The sequence below is a fragment of the Asterias amurensis genome, chromosome 1, assembly GCF_032118995.1.
Source record: "Asterias amurensis chromosome 1, ASM3211899v1".
In the NCBI taxonomy this organism is placed as follows: Eukaryota; Metazoa; Echinodermata; class Asteroidea; order Forcipulatida; family Asteriidae; genus Asterias; species Asterias amurensis.
Window position 1 is genome coordinate 26,352,931 of NC_092648.1, and position 17,501 is coordinate 26,370,431.

General features: G+C 42.4%; 2 protein-coding genes across 2 annotated transcripts; one reads left to right on the forward strand and one right to left on the reverse strand.

The window, feature by feature from the left end:
• Positions 1–130: 130 nt before the first annotated feature.
• On the forward strand, positions 131–4,429 carry LOC139941292 (galanin receptor type 1-like). The gene is made up of 2 exons (XM_071937764.1): positions 131–842; positions 4,068–4,429. Exons 1-2 carry the CDS (start codon positions 131–133, stop codon positions 4,427–4,429), a joined length of 1,074 nt encoding a protein of 357 aa, XP_071793865.1.
• Positions 4,430–6,914: 2,485 nt separating this feature from the next.
• LOC139941382 (uncharacterized) lies at positions 6,915–13,592 on the reverse strand. The gene is made up of 3 exons (XM_071937886.1): positions 13,406–13,592; positions 7,354–13,044; positions 6,915–6,992 (listed from the first exon to the last, which is right to left on the reverse strand). The coding sequence occupies exon 2, from the start codon at positions 12,905–12,907 to the stop codon at positions 7,595–7,597; it is 5,313 nt and encodes a 1,770-aa protein (XP_071793987.1). The 5' UTR covers positions 12,908–13,044; positions 13,406–13,592; the 3' UTR covers positions 6,915–6,992; positions 7,354–7,594.
• Between the last annotated feature and the right edge of the window lie 3,909 nt (positions 13,593–17,501).

The window sequence follows — 17,501 nt, forward strand, 5'->3', positions numbered from 1 at the left end:
CAAATGACAGCATGTAAAGTCACTCAACGAGCAACTTCTGTGAAGTAAGAGCGGCTGGATTATTGCGGGATTGCAGTGTAACTTCCTTACAGAAAAATATTAAAACTCAAGACAAACGCAACAAACTAGCATGGATCAATTTGAGAGTCTTGGCTCGACGTTGCCTACAATTACCAATGGAGCAAGTAACGATGAGGTTGCAATTGGAGACAGCGATGGTTTCACCAAGTTTATCTTAGCTCTCTACTGCATGATCTGCGTGATTGGTATCACTGGTAACTTACTGGTTGCCATTGTACTCCTCCGTGTGCCGTCCCTGCGGTCTAATACAAGTGATTTCTTAGTGCATCTCTCCATTGTAGATTTGATGGTCTGTGTTCTAGTAATCCCAACTTTTCTCCTGCCAACTAGAACCCAATCCGCTCCAAACCCTGGGTTCTTCGGTGAGTTTTGGTGTCGATTTTATACCAGTGGGTTCCTGTTTTGGGTCTTCACGATGACGTCAGTCTTAGGATTGACTGCGGTCAATTTGGAGCGCTACGTAGCCATCGTCTACCCACACAAATACAAGACTCTTTTCATCAAACGAAACAAGCACATCATGATAGCTGCGTCTTGGATTTTTGCCGCAGTTTTAAGATCTTTCTCTTTCCTTAAGAATGAAGAAGATAAAGTGTTGGGATGTCATTTCATTGGATGGCCGAACGAAGGGGCTCAGGCGGCATTTGGCGTCTTCAGTTTCACGGTCAACTTCTTCGCTCCATTCTCTGTGATGTTAATTGCGCAACTGAAAGTTATCTTAGCGCTGAAAAGACAAGTGAAGATGTTAACTGCACAAACAGGTCAGTTAACAGCGTTTTATTTATTTTATATTGAGTGATGAACAAACAACTTTCCGTTTACCAATGGGCTCAGTTCATATATTCATTTATAGTTTCTGGTTTGAAGTTTGAAGCTGGCCATTATATGATAGGTTTTACTTAACTGGCTTAAAGACAGTGGACACTATTGGTAATTGTCAAAGACTAATCTTCACAGTTAGTGTATCTCAACAAATGCATAAAATTACAAACCTGTGAAAATTTGAGCTCAATCGGTCGTCAAAGAAAAATCACCCTTGTCATACGAAGTTGTGTGCTTTCTGATGCTTGATTTCGAGACCTCAAAATTCTAAACTTAAGGTCTCGAAATTAAATTCGTGGAAACTTACATCTTTCTCGAAAACTACGTTACTTCAGAGGGAGCTGTTTCTCACAATGTTTTATACTATCAAACTCTCCCCATGACTCGCAGTAAAGAAAGGTTTTATGATTATAATTATTTTTAGTAACTACCAATAGTGTCCACTGCCTTTAAGCTACTTAAATAGTACGCTGGATTAAGTAAAAGCCAAAACATCTACATTCTAGGCTAGGCCCGCAACCAAATGAAACTCTCCGGCATCTAACCGCTTCTCACATTGGCCCGATTCCATGACTGCTGATGCTACTCTCACACTTAGGCGAATATCTTGCGAATACGAATGTTCAAATTCGCGATGAATTCGCCCAAAAGTTGCGATTTGACAGTGAATATGTTCTCTGTCGTCCTTAAACCTCTCCTTGTCAATATCTTACGCATAATACGCAGGCTTTACCAACAGTACCAATGGCTTACCAAATGCTTACGCAAATCGATGGCGAATTACCATCTTCACAACAATCGCTGAATGTACGCAAACGCGTCGTATTGCTGCTCTCACAGAGTGGCGAACGTTCTTGCGAACACGAATATTTGAACTGCGCGTAGAAGTCGTCCAAAATGGCGGTTGAATAGTGAATATTTTCATCTCGGTCTCACCCCTCGATCGTCCTCGGTCGGCCCTCTCCTTACCAATATCTCTCTAGTATATTACGAATGCTTAGCAACGCTTGCCAATGCCTTTACGAACGTTGCAAACGCTTACGTACGCTTTGCTATTGTAACCAATGCTAACAAAATCACGTCGAATTACCGTCTTCGCAACATTCGCTGAAATTAACAAACCGGTTTGTAAATTGAGCTATCTTCGTAAGGGGGTGGAAAATAATTTGTGAACGTTCCGAATTTGTTACCAACGCTTACGCAAACGCAAAGTTTGAGAGATTGTCCAATATGTCCTTCCGATAGCATATTCGCTAGCATATTCGCCGTGTGAGAGCAGCATAAAGTGACCGATCTTCGTAAGGAGGCGGAGAATGACTTGTGAACGTAGTGAATTTGTGGCGAATGTTGCGAAGTTTGAGCGATTGTTTAATATTTCCGTTCGTAAGCACATTCGCTAGCATCTATCCCTAGTGTGATAGTAGCATTAGTTTTGCCCATATCACAGAGGGGAATGTTCTTGCCCACATGAACAGTTGAGCTGCGCGAATGTTCTTGCGAACATGAATATTTGAACTGCACGTAGAATTCGCCCGAAATGGCGGTTGGATAGTGAATATTTTATTGTCGGTCTTATTCCTCGATCGTCCCAGGTCGGCCCTCTCCTTACCAATATCTTACGAATATTATTACGAATGCTTACCAACGCTTGTCAATGCCTTTACAAACGTTGCAAACGCTTACGCACGCTTTACCAACGTTACCAATGCTTACGAAAATCACGCCGAATGACCGTCTTCGCATCATTCGCTGAAATTAACAAATTGGTTTGTAAATTGAGCGATCTTCGTAGGGAGGTGGGGAATTTGTTACCAACGCTTACGAAGACACGGCGAATACTGCGAAGTTGAGCGATTGTCAAATTATAGAGGTCAAATAATATGTCCTTCCGATAGCATATTCGCTATAATATTCGCCGTGAGAGCAGCATAAAGTGACCGAACTTCGTAAGGAGGTGGATAATGACTTGTGAACGTAGTGAATTTGTGGCGAATGTTGCGAAGTTTGAGCGATTGTTAAATATTTCCGTTTGGTAAGCACATTCGCTAGCATATTCTTCCTAGTGTGAGAAAGGCATTACCGTAACCACAGAATCGGCGCTTACAGAAACAGGGAATTCTGTGCTTACGGCAAACGCATTTCTCTGGTTAAGCCCGGTTCATCCTTCCTGCGAATGCGAATCCGATACGAATTTGACGTGAATTCGACGTCACAACCCTCCTTTCACACCGATATTCGCAAGTGAGTTGGGCAGAGTTGCCCCTGCAAATTATTCGTTGCAAATTTGTGACGTCAACATTCGTATTGCATTTGCATTCGCATTCGCAGGAAGTATAAACCGGGCTTTAGCGGCCAATGTTGGCTTCTGCGCGTACGTACAACACGTTACAGGCATTCTACGCCGTTGATCTCCAGTAAACAACTGAAGTATGTAGATCAATGTTATACGCTTATACCAGGCTAGCGCAGATATTCGCCGCTAGCACGTAAGCGGGGAACCGTTATCGTGAGCGCAGAATTCGGCGGTCAGAGCCATGATATTGGGCCCAGCTGACTGGGGCGGTATGTTATAATATCATACCTTGATGATCATCGCACGATAAGGCCTGAGATCTTATATTTAACGGTTTAAAAAAAACGGACCCAGGAAATTAAGCCAACCTGAAATTCACTGTCTGCTTCCACCTGGAATGTTTTTCCAGATCGTTTTCCTGTCCGGTCTGGAGCCGTGACCATACTTTCAGGGGAGTATGAAGTGCAACTGTTAAAAGATTAATGACTGTGGGAATTGATCCCAGCTTATAGTGGAAAGGGTATTTCTTCAAAATAAAGCTTGTGTAACTAGTATATGTGTTTTGATGAGTGGAAAGTGAATAAACAGTTAACTAAGGCTTAAAAAAAATCAGTTCTTATGTTATTTAAAAATTTAAGAGTAGACCCCAACCCGAGAGGGCGCTGTTCGTGACGTCAATCGAGGCAGACTTTGCCTGCAATTCGTAGAGTAAACACAATTGCAAAGTACATGTATGGACCAAGTCGTGAGTTTGCACGTATGTGATTTTGATCCAATAAATTAAACGGCCATTTTTGTCGATTCATACCGACCCGCAAAAACAGTTGAGTTCGAACCTAATGCATTAGTTTGTATCGACGTTGCGTTTCAGTGTCTTTGGGAGTCAATCCAAGCAACCTGCGTAAGATGTGGCAGCTCCGAGCCTCCCAGACCCTGGTGAAGACACTCCTGGCCTGCATCATAACATTCGGTGTATGTTGGATTCCAAACCAATGCTGGTTCCTGCTCTTCAACTTCGGTGTTCCATTGAATCTGCATGGGGCTTTTCGCCGTCTCACTGTCATCTTAGCCGTGGGTAATTCCTGCGTGAATCCAGTCATTTACACAATGACCAACAAGCCGTTCCGTAAAGGGATCAGGGAGCTGTTTTGCAAGCAGCGGGGTTCGAACCAGGTGGTTGACGGTGTAGTGAGTGGCACAATATCTCAAACTGTCTCCAATGTTCAGAATTAATAGGTTAAGATCACGGTGGGAACAAACAAATGCATATGGGTGCATTCAATTAGCCCCCCCCCCCCCCCCCCCGTTCACACATCTCTATTACAAGGCAAGCCGATCACCCAATCTATAAAAAAAACCTGTCAAGTCAGGACACAATCGCCTTCAAAATCAAACAATTTGGAAAACTAAGACTCGACACAACATTTTCATTTCAATACATTAATTTATACAACTGTAGGCCCTACTGTTTCTCCTCAAAAGCGTTGTTGACTCGCTGCCACTAGGTTAACACCTTAAACCAAGGCCGGTCAAGCGGCTTTATACATCAAATGACTGCCGAGGGTGCTACGTTTTTATTACGACTCATTTATCTCACCAGGCAGGTTTATACGATAATGGTGTTCCATCTACGACTTTGTCACCCTTTTTGTTGGCTCCGACCCAGCTAGAGCGTTTAGGGTGTGGAGAAACTATAGTTTCCCGACCTAGGAGATCCCACCCGACCATACCACGCCCATCGAGATCCTCCCACCTTCGGCCCACGATTTGCCGACGATTGGCTACGCTCTCGGCCACTTTTAACATCGGCGACTATGTGTGAATCGGTTAAGTATATAGAACTTACACTGAAGCGTTCTATTACCATCACGTGATTGTCGTGTGTGCTCCTGCGTCAGCGGGTCTCTGTTGGATGCCCGGGTGCAATGACGTATTAGTTTCCGGTTGCAGGCGTATCTTAAAGGAACACGTTGCCTTGGATCGGACGAGTTGGTCTATAAAAAGCGTTTGAAACCGTTTGTTATGAAATGTATATGGTTAGAAAGATGTTTTAAAAGTAGAATATAATGATCCACACAAGTATCTCTCAAAATTGCACGGTTTTCTTTTTACGTCGCGAACTATCACGGTCGGCCATTTATGGGGGTCAAAATTTTGACTCCCATAAATGGCCGACCGTGTTATTGGACGAGGTAAAAAGAAAACCACGCAATTTCGAGGCATATTTGTGTAGATCATTGTATTCTACTTTTACATCATCTTTCTAACCATATGCATTTTATAATAAACGGTCACAAAACGCTTTTCAAAGACCAACTCGACCGATCCAAGGCAACGTGTTCCTTTAACAAGATGTCGAGGGACAAGTTGAGTTTGACTCTTGGGTACAACAACTTTAAATTAATACACGGGTTTATCATCTGTGATTCAATAATAACAAATGAAAAGGAAATGCACTTCCTGAAAAAACAAACATTTGGTGACTCTGTGCAAAATAATTAAATGTTGTCGTCAAGGACAGTCGTACTCTCTAATTCAGCAGATGACGGAGCTGTCTGTGTACACACACTGCTAGAAACAACCTTTGACCTTAATTTTCCCAGAGTGACAAGCGAAAACACCGCAGTGTTCGGTCAGCCTCGTTTCTAAGGGACAATTGACTTTTTTCGAGTTATTACGGCAGTAATCCACTTTTTAATTTTGTGTTTTGTACTTTGTACAATGGTATAATTGCTCGATCATTGTGTCGAAATCGTTCATAATACATTGGTTTGGACAGGCTCACTGCACAGACAACAACAAATATAAAAAAAACTCAAAACCAGGGATGCGCTCCGCTATAGCGTGCAAAATGTTACTGCCAGGTCTTGAAAAAGAAAATCCATCATTTGGTAACAGAATCAAACTTTAAGATTATTTTTAGAGTTAGACTTGCGATAAAAAAGGTTAGGTTAAGGGTTTCAGGTGAAATTTGAGTGTAATGTTAAGGGTTAGGGTTAGGGTGAGAGTTGATGTTAGGGTTAGATTTAATGTTAGGTTTATGGTTTCTGTAAGATTAGGTTTCGTGTTATCGATGGTATATGATTAGTTTTCGGAGTTGAAATTGTGGTTACGCAAGATTCGGTTCGTTTTTGTGTTAAAGTTAAGGCAAGAGTTCAAGGGAAACGTTGCCTTGGATTGGTCGAGTTGGTCCATGAAAAGCGTTTGAAATCGGTTGTTGTCAAATCGATATTGTTGGAAGGATGTTTTAAAAGAAGAATACAGTGATCCACACAAACATGGTTTACGGAAATTTTAGCGCTTGTGTTTGAGCAACAAAAATGAATGGTTACTCCTAAACGTTAGGTTTGGAGTTAATGTAAGGCTGGGACTTATATATATATATATATTCTTTTTTTAAGGTATGGTTCATAGTTCTTGTGATTGCAAATTCTGACGTCACTTGACTGTTTTTGCAGCGAATGCTTCGCAGGGGTTGGCCATTGGGCAACTGTCGCGATTTTTTTTTTGCGAATTTTTGTCAAATTCGTATCGTATCGGGGACGTAGTAGACCGGGCTCTGGGCTTTAGGTTAGGTTTAGGGTTAGTTTGGGGAGTAAGAACTATAAGGTTAGGATTGGGTCGGGCTTAGGGCTGGGTTTTCGGTAAGGAGAACGCTAGTGTTAGAGTTAAGGTTATGGATGGGTTAATACTTGGGTTCGGTTTTTAAGTTAGGTTATGTGGCTCATCAAGGAGTAAGGCATTTAGTTGTGACACGGACTAGAGATCTTGCATTCGTATTTTAATGTAATTCGAACTGTAAATAAACATACAGAAAAGAAATCCTTAATACATGTGATCCTTAATAAAAAATGAACTTGTCAGTAAGAAAGTGGTTCTTAAAACTCCTTAGTTTCTCATAATAATCCAGTAGACACTTGGGATACATATTAATCTTTCCTTAGTTCTGAGTAATGTCAATCAATAATAAACAATCCCTAATTTCTCATATCTGGTCTGAAACTAGCAAAAGCTGGGAAACTTCTTATCCGTTAATGTACTCAATCTGCATGTAAACAAGTTGCATGTCCCTTTAATTTCAACATGAAAACCAGTAAATTATGTCTGCTCTAATAAGGGCTTATATCATCGTAAGTCACAACTGAAAAGGTACTCACTTCTTTGGCAAGACTCTAGTAACACCAGGTGTCCATAATCTCTGAAGAAAAACACTGATAACTGCTGTTTTGATTACAAACTTTTCGGCTGAAAACTGTTACAGTAAAACATGGTCAAACATGGCTGAAAAAACCACATGTAAACAATAAACAACTACAGTCACTTGAGGGCGCTCTTCAACCTACAGTCACCATCTCACAGGTCACTGGCTCAGTGGAACATCCTCGCCCCGATGAGCGACTAGTCCTCATCATCATAACCTTCTGCCGGGTAGATCACTGCTATCTTTGTGATAGGCCTCTGGTATTCTCCGCTCTCAGTCTTCACCTTCACGTTCCTCACCTTGCCATCCAATCCAGGGAAGACCTCAAGAACCCTGCCGACACACCACTTGCCCCGGACAGGATTGGTATCTGACACAGTTACCACATCACCAACTCGTACGTTACGCCTTTCAGCTCTCCATTTCTTGCGTGGTACCAGGCAGGGTAGAACATCTCGGCTCCAGCGCTTCCAGAAAGAGTCGATAATCCTCTGAACAAACTCCACACGGTGTCTAGGATTTTTGGTCTCCTGGAATGGCCCCTGAGGAACATCAGTCGAAGCTCTTCCAAGTAGTATATCATTCGGACTCAGGTAGGAGCCATCATCTGGGTCATTTGGGATCCTTCCAATCGGGCGTTGGTTTACGAGGTTCGCAACTTCTAATAAAACTGTGTAAAGCTCAAACGGAGTCAGCACCTGAGCCCCAACAGCCCTTTTCAGCGCAGTCTTGCAGCTCTTGACTAATGCCTCTGCACACCCATTTTGATGTGGTGCTCTTGGTGTGATGAACTTCCATTCCATGCCTTTCTCTGCACCGAACTGTTTCAGCTCTTCGATGTTCCAACCTTGAATCATCTTTTGGAGTTCCCGTTGTGCTCCGACCAGTTGGGTTCCGTTATCACTAATCATCTGAGCTGGATAGCCTCGAATAGAAAAGAATCTGCGGAGCACTTGAATGTATTCCATAGTGGAACAGTCCACCGCTAGCTCTAGGTGCACTGCTCTGGTGTTCAGGCAAGTGAAGATCACTCCATAGTGTTTGGCTGTTTTGTTACGTCCAATCTTCACTTGGTAGGGTCCAAAGTAATCGCATGACGTGAAGTAGAATGGTGGTGTGTATGGTGCTAGGCGTTGCTTCGGTAAATCAGCCATGATCTGTGTCTCAAGTTTATGCTCTGCCTCTCTGCAAACCACACAGCGGTATTTGATCGTCTTGGCTAGGTTGTGTGCCTTCAGGATCCAGTATCTTTGCCTTGTTTTTGCAACAGTGGTAGCAACACCAGTGTGGCCCTGTTGGTGAATACTACGCACAATCAGAATTGAAATGTGATGATCATTGGGAAGCAGTGCTGGGTGCTTTGAAGTGTAAGACATCGTAGATTCCTGCAGTCGGCCTCCAACCCTTAAGATTTCTGCATCATCTGTGAATGGACTCAATGACTTGAACTCTCCGTTGGCCCTGCGCTTGTGTAGATTTTTCTGTGCCTTGGTAATCCAGTAGTTGGCAGCATCTGTCAGCTCTTGGGGTGAGAGCGGACCCTGTTTAGACTCCTTGTTTACACAAGACTGCATCTTGGCTCGTATGTTCTGGACAAATCGACGAACGTAGGATGTGACCCTGATTAGCTTTCTCCAGCTAGAATACTTCTTGCAGTCAATGGCTTCCTGAGTTTCGGTGGTGATGAATACAGCTTGGGTCTTGTGTCGTTCCTTATCTACCTCCATCTGGTTTACCCTCTCTGCATCTTTTGGCCACCTTTCTTCTGGGAAGCGCAGGAATTCTGGACCATTTTTCCAACGCTGGGTCAATTGTTTCACAGGTATTCCACGAGAGACGTCATCTGCTACATTCAGCTCTCCTGGAACATGTCTCCACTGTGAGGGATCTGTTTGGCTCTGAATCTCGCTTACTCGGTTGGATACAAATGTTTTGAATCCTCTGGCTTGGCTTCGAATCCAAGATAGGGTAATCATACTGTCAGTCATAAACACTGCTTCCTCTACTGGTAGGCGCATTTCTTCCATGATGGCCTGGTACAGCCTTGTACCCATAACTGCTGCTTGCAACTCCAATCGTGGGATGGTGAGCCTCTTCAGGGGTGCTACTCTAGACTTGGCTGCAATGAATCTGACATCATAGGTGCCATCATTTATCTGCCATCGGATGTAGGCACAGGCTCCGAAAGCTTCCTCTGAAGCATCGCAGAAGATACACAGCAAGGGCACGCCAACAGCATTCGACGGAGTAAGACATCTTTCAAAACTGATCTCATTCAACTCTTTCATCTCTTCGAATAGTTGAATCCAACTGTCATGATCTGCCTTGGGTATTTCTTGGTCCCAGTCCAGACCCTGTTGCCATAGATGTTGCATTCCAATCTTGGTACGGATGAGAAAGGCTGCAGCGAATCCAATCGGGTCAAAGATTTGTGCAATCTGGCTCAGAATTTGACGCTTTGTTAACTTTCTCTGCATCAGTTCTCGATCATCGGTGGACAAATTCTTGTCCAAGTCCAAGTTGACCTTGTAGTGGAATTCGTCAGTTTTGCGGTTCCATACTGTCCCCAGTACTTTCTCATCAGTTGTGGTGTCCAGGAACTTCATTCTCTCCTCTTCCTTGTCAGTGGTATTGTTTTCTTCCAGAGCTTCATTAGATAGCCAGCCCTTTACTCGGAATCCCCCTTCAGCTAACACCTCATCTATCTCACTTGTCAGCTTCTTGGCCTCATTCACAGTGTGGACGGAATCGCATATGTCGTCCATGTAGGTGTTCTCCTTTAAGACTTGTGCTGCATTTGGAAATTGTTTCTCGGCAGCCTCAGCTGTTTTCTTCAGGGCGATCTGAGCCATGGCTGGAGCGGGCTTATCCCCGAACGTCAGAACTGTCTTGACGTAAGTATCAGGTGTACGGTCAGTATTCAGGTCTCTCCACAAGAAACGATGAACATGCTGATCACGTTTTGGAATCAGAATTTGGTGGTACATCTTTGAGATGTCTGCAATGACTGCCACTTCATTTTCACGGAACTTCATGATGACTCCAAATAAATTGTTAAGAAGGTCAGGCCCCTTGTACCAGTAGTCGTTCAGACATTGCCCGTGGTAGGTTGCTGAAGAATTGAAGACAATTCGGAGAGGTGTGCTTTTACTTTCTGGCCTCAAAACTCCATGATGAGAGATGTAGTGTACGGGACCTTTGTATGACTTCAGTTCAGCTTCAGACAGCTTCCGGGCAAACTTCTTTTCCACCATTTCCTTCATCTGGGCATCATAGGCTTCTGCATGACTTGTGTTTTTTGCAAGTCGGCGTTCTGTTGAATAGAGCCTCTTCTCTATCTGGATCTTGTTATCTGGTAACTGGTTTGGATCCCTTTTCCAAGGATAAGGGACGGTCCATCGGTTTCCATTTCGGGTACAGGATTCTTCTATTATTTTGGCTTCCTTTAGTTCTGCTGGGCTGAGCTTTTCTGGTTCACATGTGCAGGACTTCACGGCTACTCCCATAGCTTCAGTTTTCCAGAAATCTGTCATATCTACTGGTGTTGAGAACTTTACATGGAGAACTCGGCTTGTCTTGGTCTTGTTCCCAGGGCCGGTTCCAAAAATCACCCAACCAAGTGGTGATTGGCGGGCAATCAGATTCTGGGCTTCATGGGTTTCACCAGCATGTATGCTTGCATGATCAATGCCAATGAGTAGGTCTACTGGGCCGCTACCTCGATGGAGACTGCTTGGATGTAGTTTGAACAGTTTGGCCATTTCTGATAGGTCAACTTCAGCAACATCGTCGCTTATGCAGGGGATACCAATGGCAGTAACAGTGTAAGTTGGACCATTGTACTTCGGACGAAGACGGACCTCATAGACTTTTGTTTGAAGCTCTTCTTCTTCTCCTCCCACTTTGGTGATGGTAGTAATTACATCCTTTCCTTTGAGCTTCAAGTTTTCGGCAAGGGACTTTCTGATCAATGTAATCTGTGCCCCGGAGTCAAGAAGGATATTTGCCGGTTGAGTAATCTGGGTTCCCATGATCTGCACTTGTAGGACTGGTAGCAATACCTCTGCTCGGGTTGTACTTACTGCAACACTGACTGAACCGGTGGCTTGCTGGGGAGTAAAATGCAGTAATTGATGGTGATAGTGTTTACATTGGAGTCCGTTCATCATCTCTGTGCATTGTCGTCTTCTCGAACAGGTAGACACGTTGTGGCCTTTTCCTGCCTTTTTGAGGCAGCTGAAGCAGACATGGTTCTCTTTAACCATCTTAAATCGGTTGGCTGGACTCATTCCCTTGAACTTGTCACACTGGTCTGTCCAGTGGCTGGAAGTGTGACAAACCCAGCACTTGTCACGGAAAGGCATTGATGTCGGGTCTTTCTGCTGAATCTGAATGTGATTGATGCTTGATCGGGGACTTTGACTCACACATCGTACTGGTGCCGTTGCTCTCATCCTCGATTTCATTTCCGATGACATCCAGTCTAGCAGTCTTTGTAGCGTCGCTATTTCTTTATCCCTTTCCAAGTGTCTGGACCACACCTTACGGTCGTCAGCGTTCATTTTCTGCTCAATGACTGCTAGCATATGATTGTTATCCATGTCGTTTCGGCGCCCCACCTCCTTTAATGTGTTATAGCTCCTTCTCACAAGATGAACTAACTCACAGAATCTGGCATCTTCCCCGTCTCGGAGTGGCTTGAACTTCATGATATCTTGGGTGACGGTGTCAGTAATGAATCGTGGATCACCATATATTGTATCGAGATACTCCCAGGCTGCATCGTAATCGGACCCCATTCCCTTAATCAGCTCCAACGGCTTTCCTTGTAGGCATGTACGCAACAGAGTGATGGCATCCCTCTTACCATACCTCTTATCAACCATATGTTTGAAGTCATCTTTAAAGATGGCGTATTCTCTGACATCCCCTGTGTACTTGGGCATCTTTGGCTTTTCCATTTTAAACCCACAGAATTTGTCGACATCATGGACTGCTGTATTCACTTTCTTCTGCTCTTCTTTCTGATCATTTGCTTCATTTTTGCTGATATGGCTATCGGATTCTGTTATCTGCTTGGCACTGGAAGTTGTACTGGTTTGCTCTGCACTGGATATTTGCTCGGCACTTGAACTGGACTGGTCATCACTGGAACTCGTTTTCTCTGCACTGGCACTGGCTTCTTCCTTCGGGTTTGACTCTTTCTCTGTAGGTGTTGGAGTTAGATGATCTTTTGCCTCACACTGTAAAGCTATGAACATTTGTTGGCATTCTTCTAACCACTCCTCTTCGGTAGTAAATTCATCGTCATCCAATATCTGCTCGGTATAAGCCTCATGCTTTTGAACTAGACTGTCATACACCAGTTCAAACTTTTCAAGCTCACTTGAAACTTCATCGGTTGCCCTGTTGCCTTCGATCATCAAGCGTAGGGCTTTTCCCTGTCTTGTGAGTGCCGCCTTGGCATTCCTTCTTTTGACCTTTAACTCTTTTACTGTTGAGTCGGTCATTCTGATACAGGTGCAGTACTCCCTTCTGATCCCGGGTTAGCAGAATAGAATTCGAATGTTGTGGCTCATCAAGGAGTAAGGCATTTAGTTGTGACACGGACTAGAGATCTTGCATTCGTATTTTAATGTAATTCGAACTGTAAATAAACATACAGAAAAGAAATCCTTAATACATGTGATCCTTAATAAAAAATGAACTTGTCAGTAAGAAAGTGGTTCTTAAAACTCCTTAGTTTCTCATAATAATCCAGTAGACACTTGGGATACATATTAATCTTTCCTTAGTTCTGAGTAATGTCAATCAATAATAAACAATCCCTAATTTCTCATATCTGGTCTGAAACTAGCAAAAGCTGGGAAACTTCTTATCCGTTAATGTACTCAATCTGCATGTAAACAAGTTGCATGTCCCTTTAATTTCAACATGAAAACCAGTAAATTATGTCTGCTCTAATAAGGGCTTATATCATCGTAAGTCACAACTGAAAAGGTACTCACTTCTTTGGCAAGACTCTAGTAACACCAGGTGTCCATAATCTCTGAAGAAAAACACTGATAACTGCTGTTTTGATTACAAACTTTTCGGCTGAAAACTGTTACAGTAAAACATGGTCAAACATGGCTGAAAAAACCACATGTAAACAATAAACAACTACAGTCACTTGAGGGCGCTCTTCAACCTACAGTCACCATCTCACAGGTCACTGGCTCAGTGGAACATTATGGTTAGTTTCGGGGTTAGAAAAGGCGTTAATTATGTTTTGGGGGCTTTTCGGTCGGGGTTAGAGATAGGATTTCGGTAGGGTCTGGGTTAATGTTAGGGTAGATTTTCGGTTTGGCGGATATGTTTGTGGTAAAACTTTATCCAGGGAAGTTTGGGATAAGGGTTATGGGAATTTAGGAAGGTTTAGGATATAATCGTTATTATGGTTAGGTTTGGGTTAATTGAGGGTTAGAATCAACGGGCACGGTTACGGTTAATATTAAAGGGTTTGGAACAGGGATAGGGTTTTAGCATGGGTTGTTTGTACTCCGTTTAATTTTGGGGGGTTTTCCCGTTCAGTTTGTTTTTGTTTCCTGTCCCGTACAATTGTATTAGTCCCTTTTCTGTCTTGCTTTTCCGTATTATTTCCCCCGCCCCGTTATTTTGTTCCGTCCTGATCGTTATTTTTCTAGTCCTGTTTTCACTGTTTCATACTATTTGTCAGTCGAATTAAGTTTGTTTCCGTCCCCCGTTCATAATCCCCCGTTCGCGGACTTTTACGCGTTTTTGCACAGTTTTTTTTATTATTTTTATTTTATTTTGCACATTGCTGCACTGCGGGTCCCGCTAGCGATATTTATTTTCAGCTCAGTTGCGGCAGAATCAATAGGAGCGCTGTTATGGGGATTTCGTCATAGAAAAATATATGAATTTTGCATTAGCTGTTGCGCTACACAGTATTAATCTACGATCGCACACACAGGGCAAGGCGCTGGGTGGTGATAATGTGATACTGTTTTTGTTTTTTGCATACCATCGGTGTATTGTTTCATAATGCCACAATACCAAGCGTTCATATCCATACACATTCATAAATTTTCTGCAATGGGAATTACCAATCACAAGTTACAACTGCATTTATTTCTGCAGCCCCTTTATTTATGCAATAGTAATTACCAATCACAACTGCCACTTATTTCATTTTTAACTGTTCAGCTCACCGTAAATAATAACCGTTTGGACATAGGTGTTCTCATGGCTCTATAGTCTGTAACTAAGTATTCTGATTGGTACTTGTAAATGCTCGTACTTTTATGATCGAAAACTGACTATTAGGGCGACCGCCAATGTTATAAAATGCTCACTGAACGCTGTAAATCCACGACCCTTGCTAGCTATGGAGGAAGGACAAACCCAAAGGAGTGTATTTCCACCATGGAGGAAGGACAAACCCAACGGAGTGTATATCCACCATGGAGAAGAAACTTCTCCATAGTCGGTGTGTGGGTGCAAGTGAAATGTACATGTACATTACATTGTGTTACAAACGCACGACACACAACACCTCTGTGTCCGTATCCACCCGATACTCGGTGTTTGATAAGTACCATACTTCCAATGACCCTTTGCTGTCGTTAACTACTAACAGAAATGTGGAGTATCGGGTGCCGTATCAGCCAGTACTATGCTATCACTATCAGCCACACACACGCGGCAATGCACGGTGGGTTGAAAATGTGCGACAAGAAGCTAAACATGCATTATTCATATGTTTCTATGACGAAATCCCCGCAAACAGCGCCCTATGTTGACTCTGCCCCGCAATTGAGCTGGAAAAAAAATGTCGCGTTCCGCTAGACAAGTTAAAACTGGGCAGTTAGCACACCTACCTGACCTGCTACGCATTTCAACGTGCACTGTTGATGATCTAAACATAGTGCAATGGGGGTGATGCGTCACACAATGACCAAGTGACGACAGTAAAGTTGCGATGACATCGTCAGATCACATCAAGAAATCAGTGTTAATAGTGTTAGTGTTAGTTTTACTGTCAACTGTCACTTTAAAAAGAATAACAATCAAACACCCATAAAATTGCGCTTTAAATATATTGTGAAGTACATTGATATGTGTAACACATGCAAGCTGTCATTTAGTATCTCAACCAATCCAATGACTTCATAGTGTTTATGTTTGGTCCAAAGGGTTGGACCGTCTTGAGTTGGTGAATCAAGTGTGATTCTCTGTGCTTGCGGTGTGTGTCATCACCCTCGCAAAGCTTCACACATTGTATATCATGTATAATTGTGTGGTTTAATATTTATTGTTTCTAAATAAAAGTAAAGTATAGTGGATGAAAAATGAATTATGTATTATATAATGATTTATATGTCAATAGTTGCGTTAAATTACAAATTTACACTTGGCGCCCCATAGAGTCGCTCCCCCAAAACTATGGTAATGACGTCACTTGGAAAAACCGCAACCGTGGTCGACGCATGGAGGAAGGAATAGAAGGAGCTCGAACTAAGGGACTTCAAAAGTCGAACCTGCGGTACCGCGGTCGTTTAACAACACCTCGTAATCATTGACATACCTAAAGGTATCTAATCATGCACTCAACTTTAACCCCACTTCTTTTCTCATTCTAAACTGACTCGATGAATACGGAACTCCAAACACTGTAAAACCCAACCAAAGCATTCTTCAACCCCTGCTACCTATTGTCATTACCTGTTCAGCTTCGATCAACCACGGCATTGCTTGATCGGGTGTCGGTTTAATAATTATGCATTATTCATACTTCGGTTTACAGCAGTTCATCAATATTCATATTAGCTCATCAATATTCATGTCAGCTAGTGATTATATGCATTAAACAAAAATTACAGGGTTTCTCTGTGCAAACCTATTTTTTTCTGTAGTGCTGTTTTTCAAGATATTACAACTTTTTAGTTGGCTACCTCAAAGCCTCATGCTCACAACTCTCGAGTAAAATTATCCGCATTGATAAAGCTGAATGGCTGACCAGTTCCCTTTTGTAATTTAATACTCTTTGCGACATAAATGATCAAGAATGTAAGCATTCATATTGAGTGCAAGACTGTTGAAAAATTAAGGGAATTGGTCCTGATCGGAACTTGGTATGGAAATTGGATTCAGTTAAAGGCTTCAATACGATTTTATCATTAAAGGTTCACGTGAAAGTGAGGTGGTTGACATTTTAATTGCAAGTTTTCAACAAAATAAATATAACTAATTCATAACATAACTAATAGTAGTATAATATTTGCTTATCGAAAAATTACGTATAAATGCTGGCGTTACCTAAGCGAACGTTATGATGACCTATAGTTTGACGTATAACGTAAGTTGCACTGACGTTGCCGAGTAGTGACCGGACATAAACTCCTTTTCAATGGCTATCAGACTAGGACGCTGGGTGACTCGCAATTTGCCCGGCGCACACCAGAATGTAACTACAAACTAGTATAGCATTTATTGACATTGAGGTATATGTAGAAACAAAAGTGATTTAAAGTTGGTTAACTCTTAAACCAACATTTTGAAGGTGGTAAAATCTTTTAAACTTGGCTTTTGAAGAAAATAAGAACAGGTGCAAGGTCGCGTGTCACGCCCATGAATTAACACTTTTTACCGGTCATAAACAAAGGTTTATACATACCCACTTGACGCGCTCTCCACCAATAGGAATAGCGAAACTGTCTGGGGGATGAGGTATTTAGGAATGTTCCTTTAACAAAATAAGCACATGTAATTAATAACAGTTTACATCCACATCCCTGGCACTGCCGTATAAACTAAGTACCCTTTCGTAATAATATCATCAAACGAGTTATGGTTTTCCTCTCACAACTATTAGTTAGCGCTCTGAAGAAAAACAACATCTGCATAAATCGATTGCATTTTTTCAAAACGTATACAAATCACAAAAGTAAGTGGTTAGTCGGAAATAAATCAGCTTTTTCTTCGTCCGTCATGGTGCGACGCCTGCGGATGTATACTCCTCTCAGCGATTTTCTCTGATTCCTCTTAACGTCTATATGTTAAATGTACCCTTTATTTTATAATCGAATAATACTAAACAAT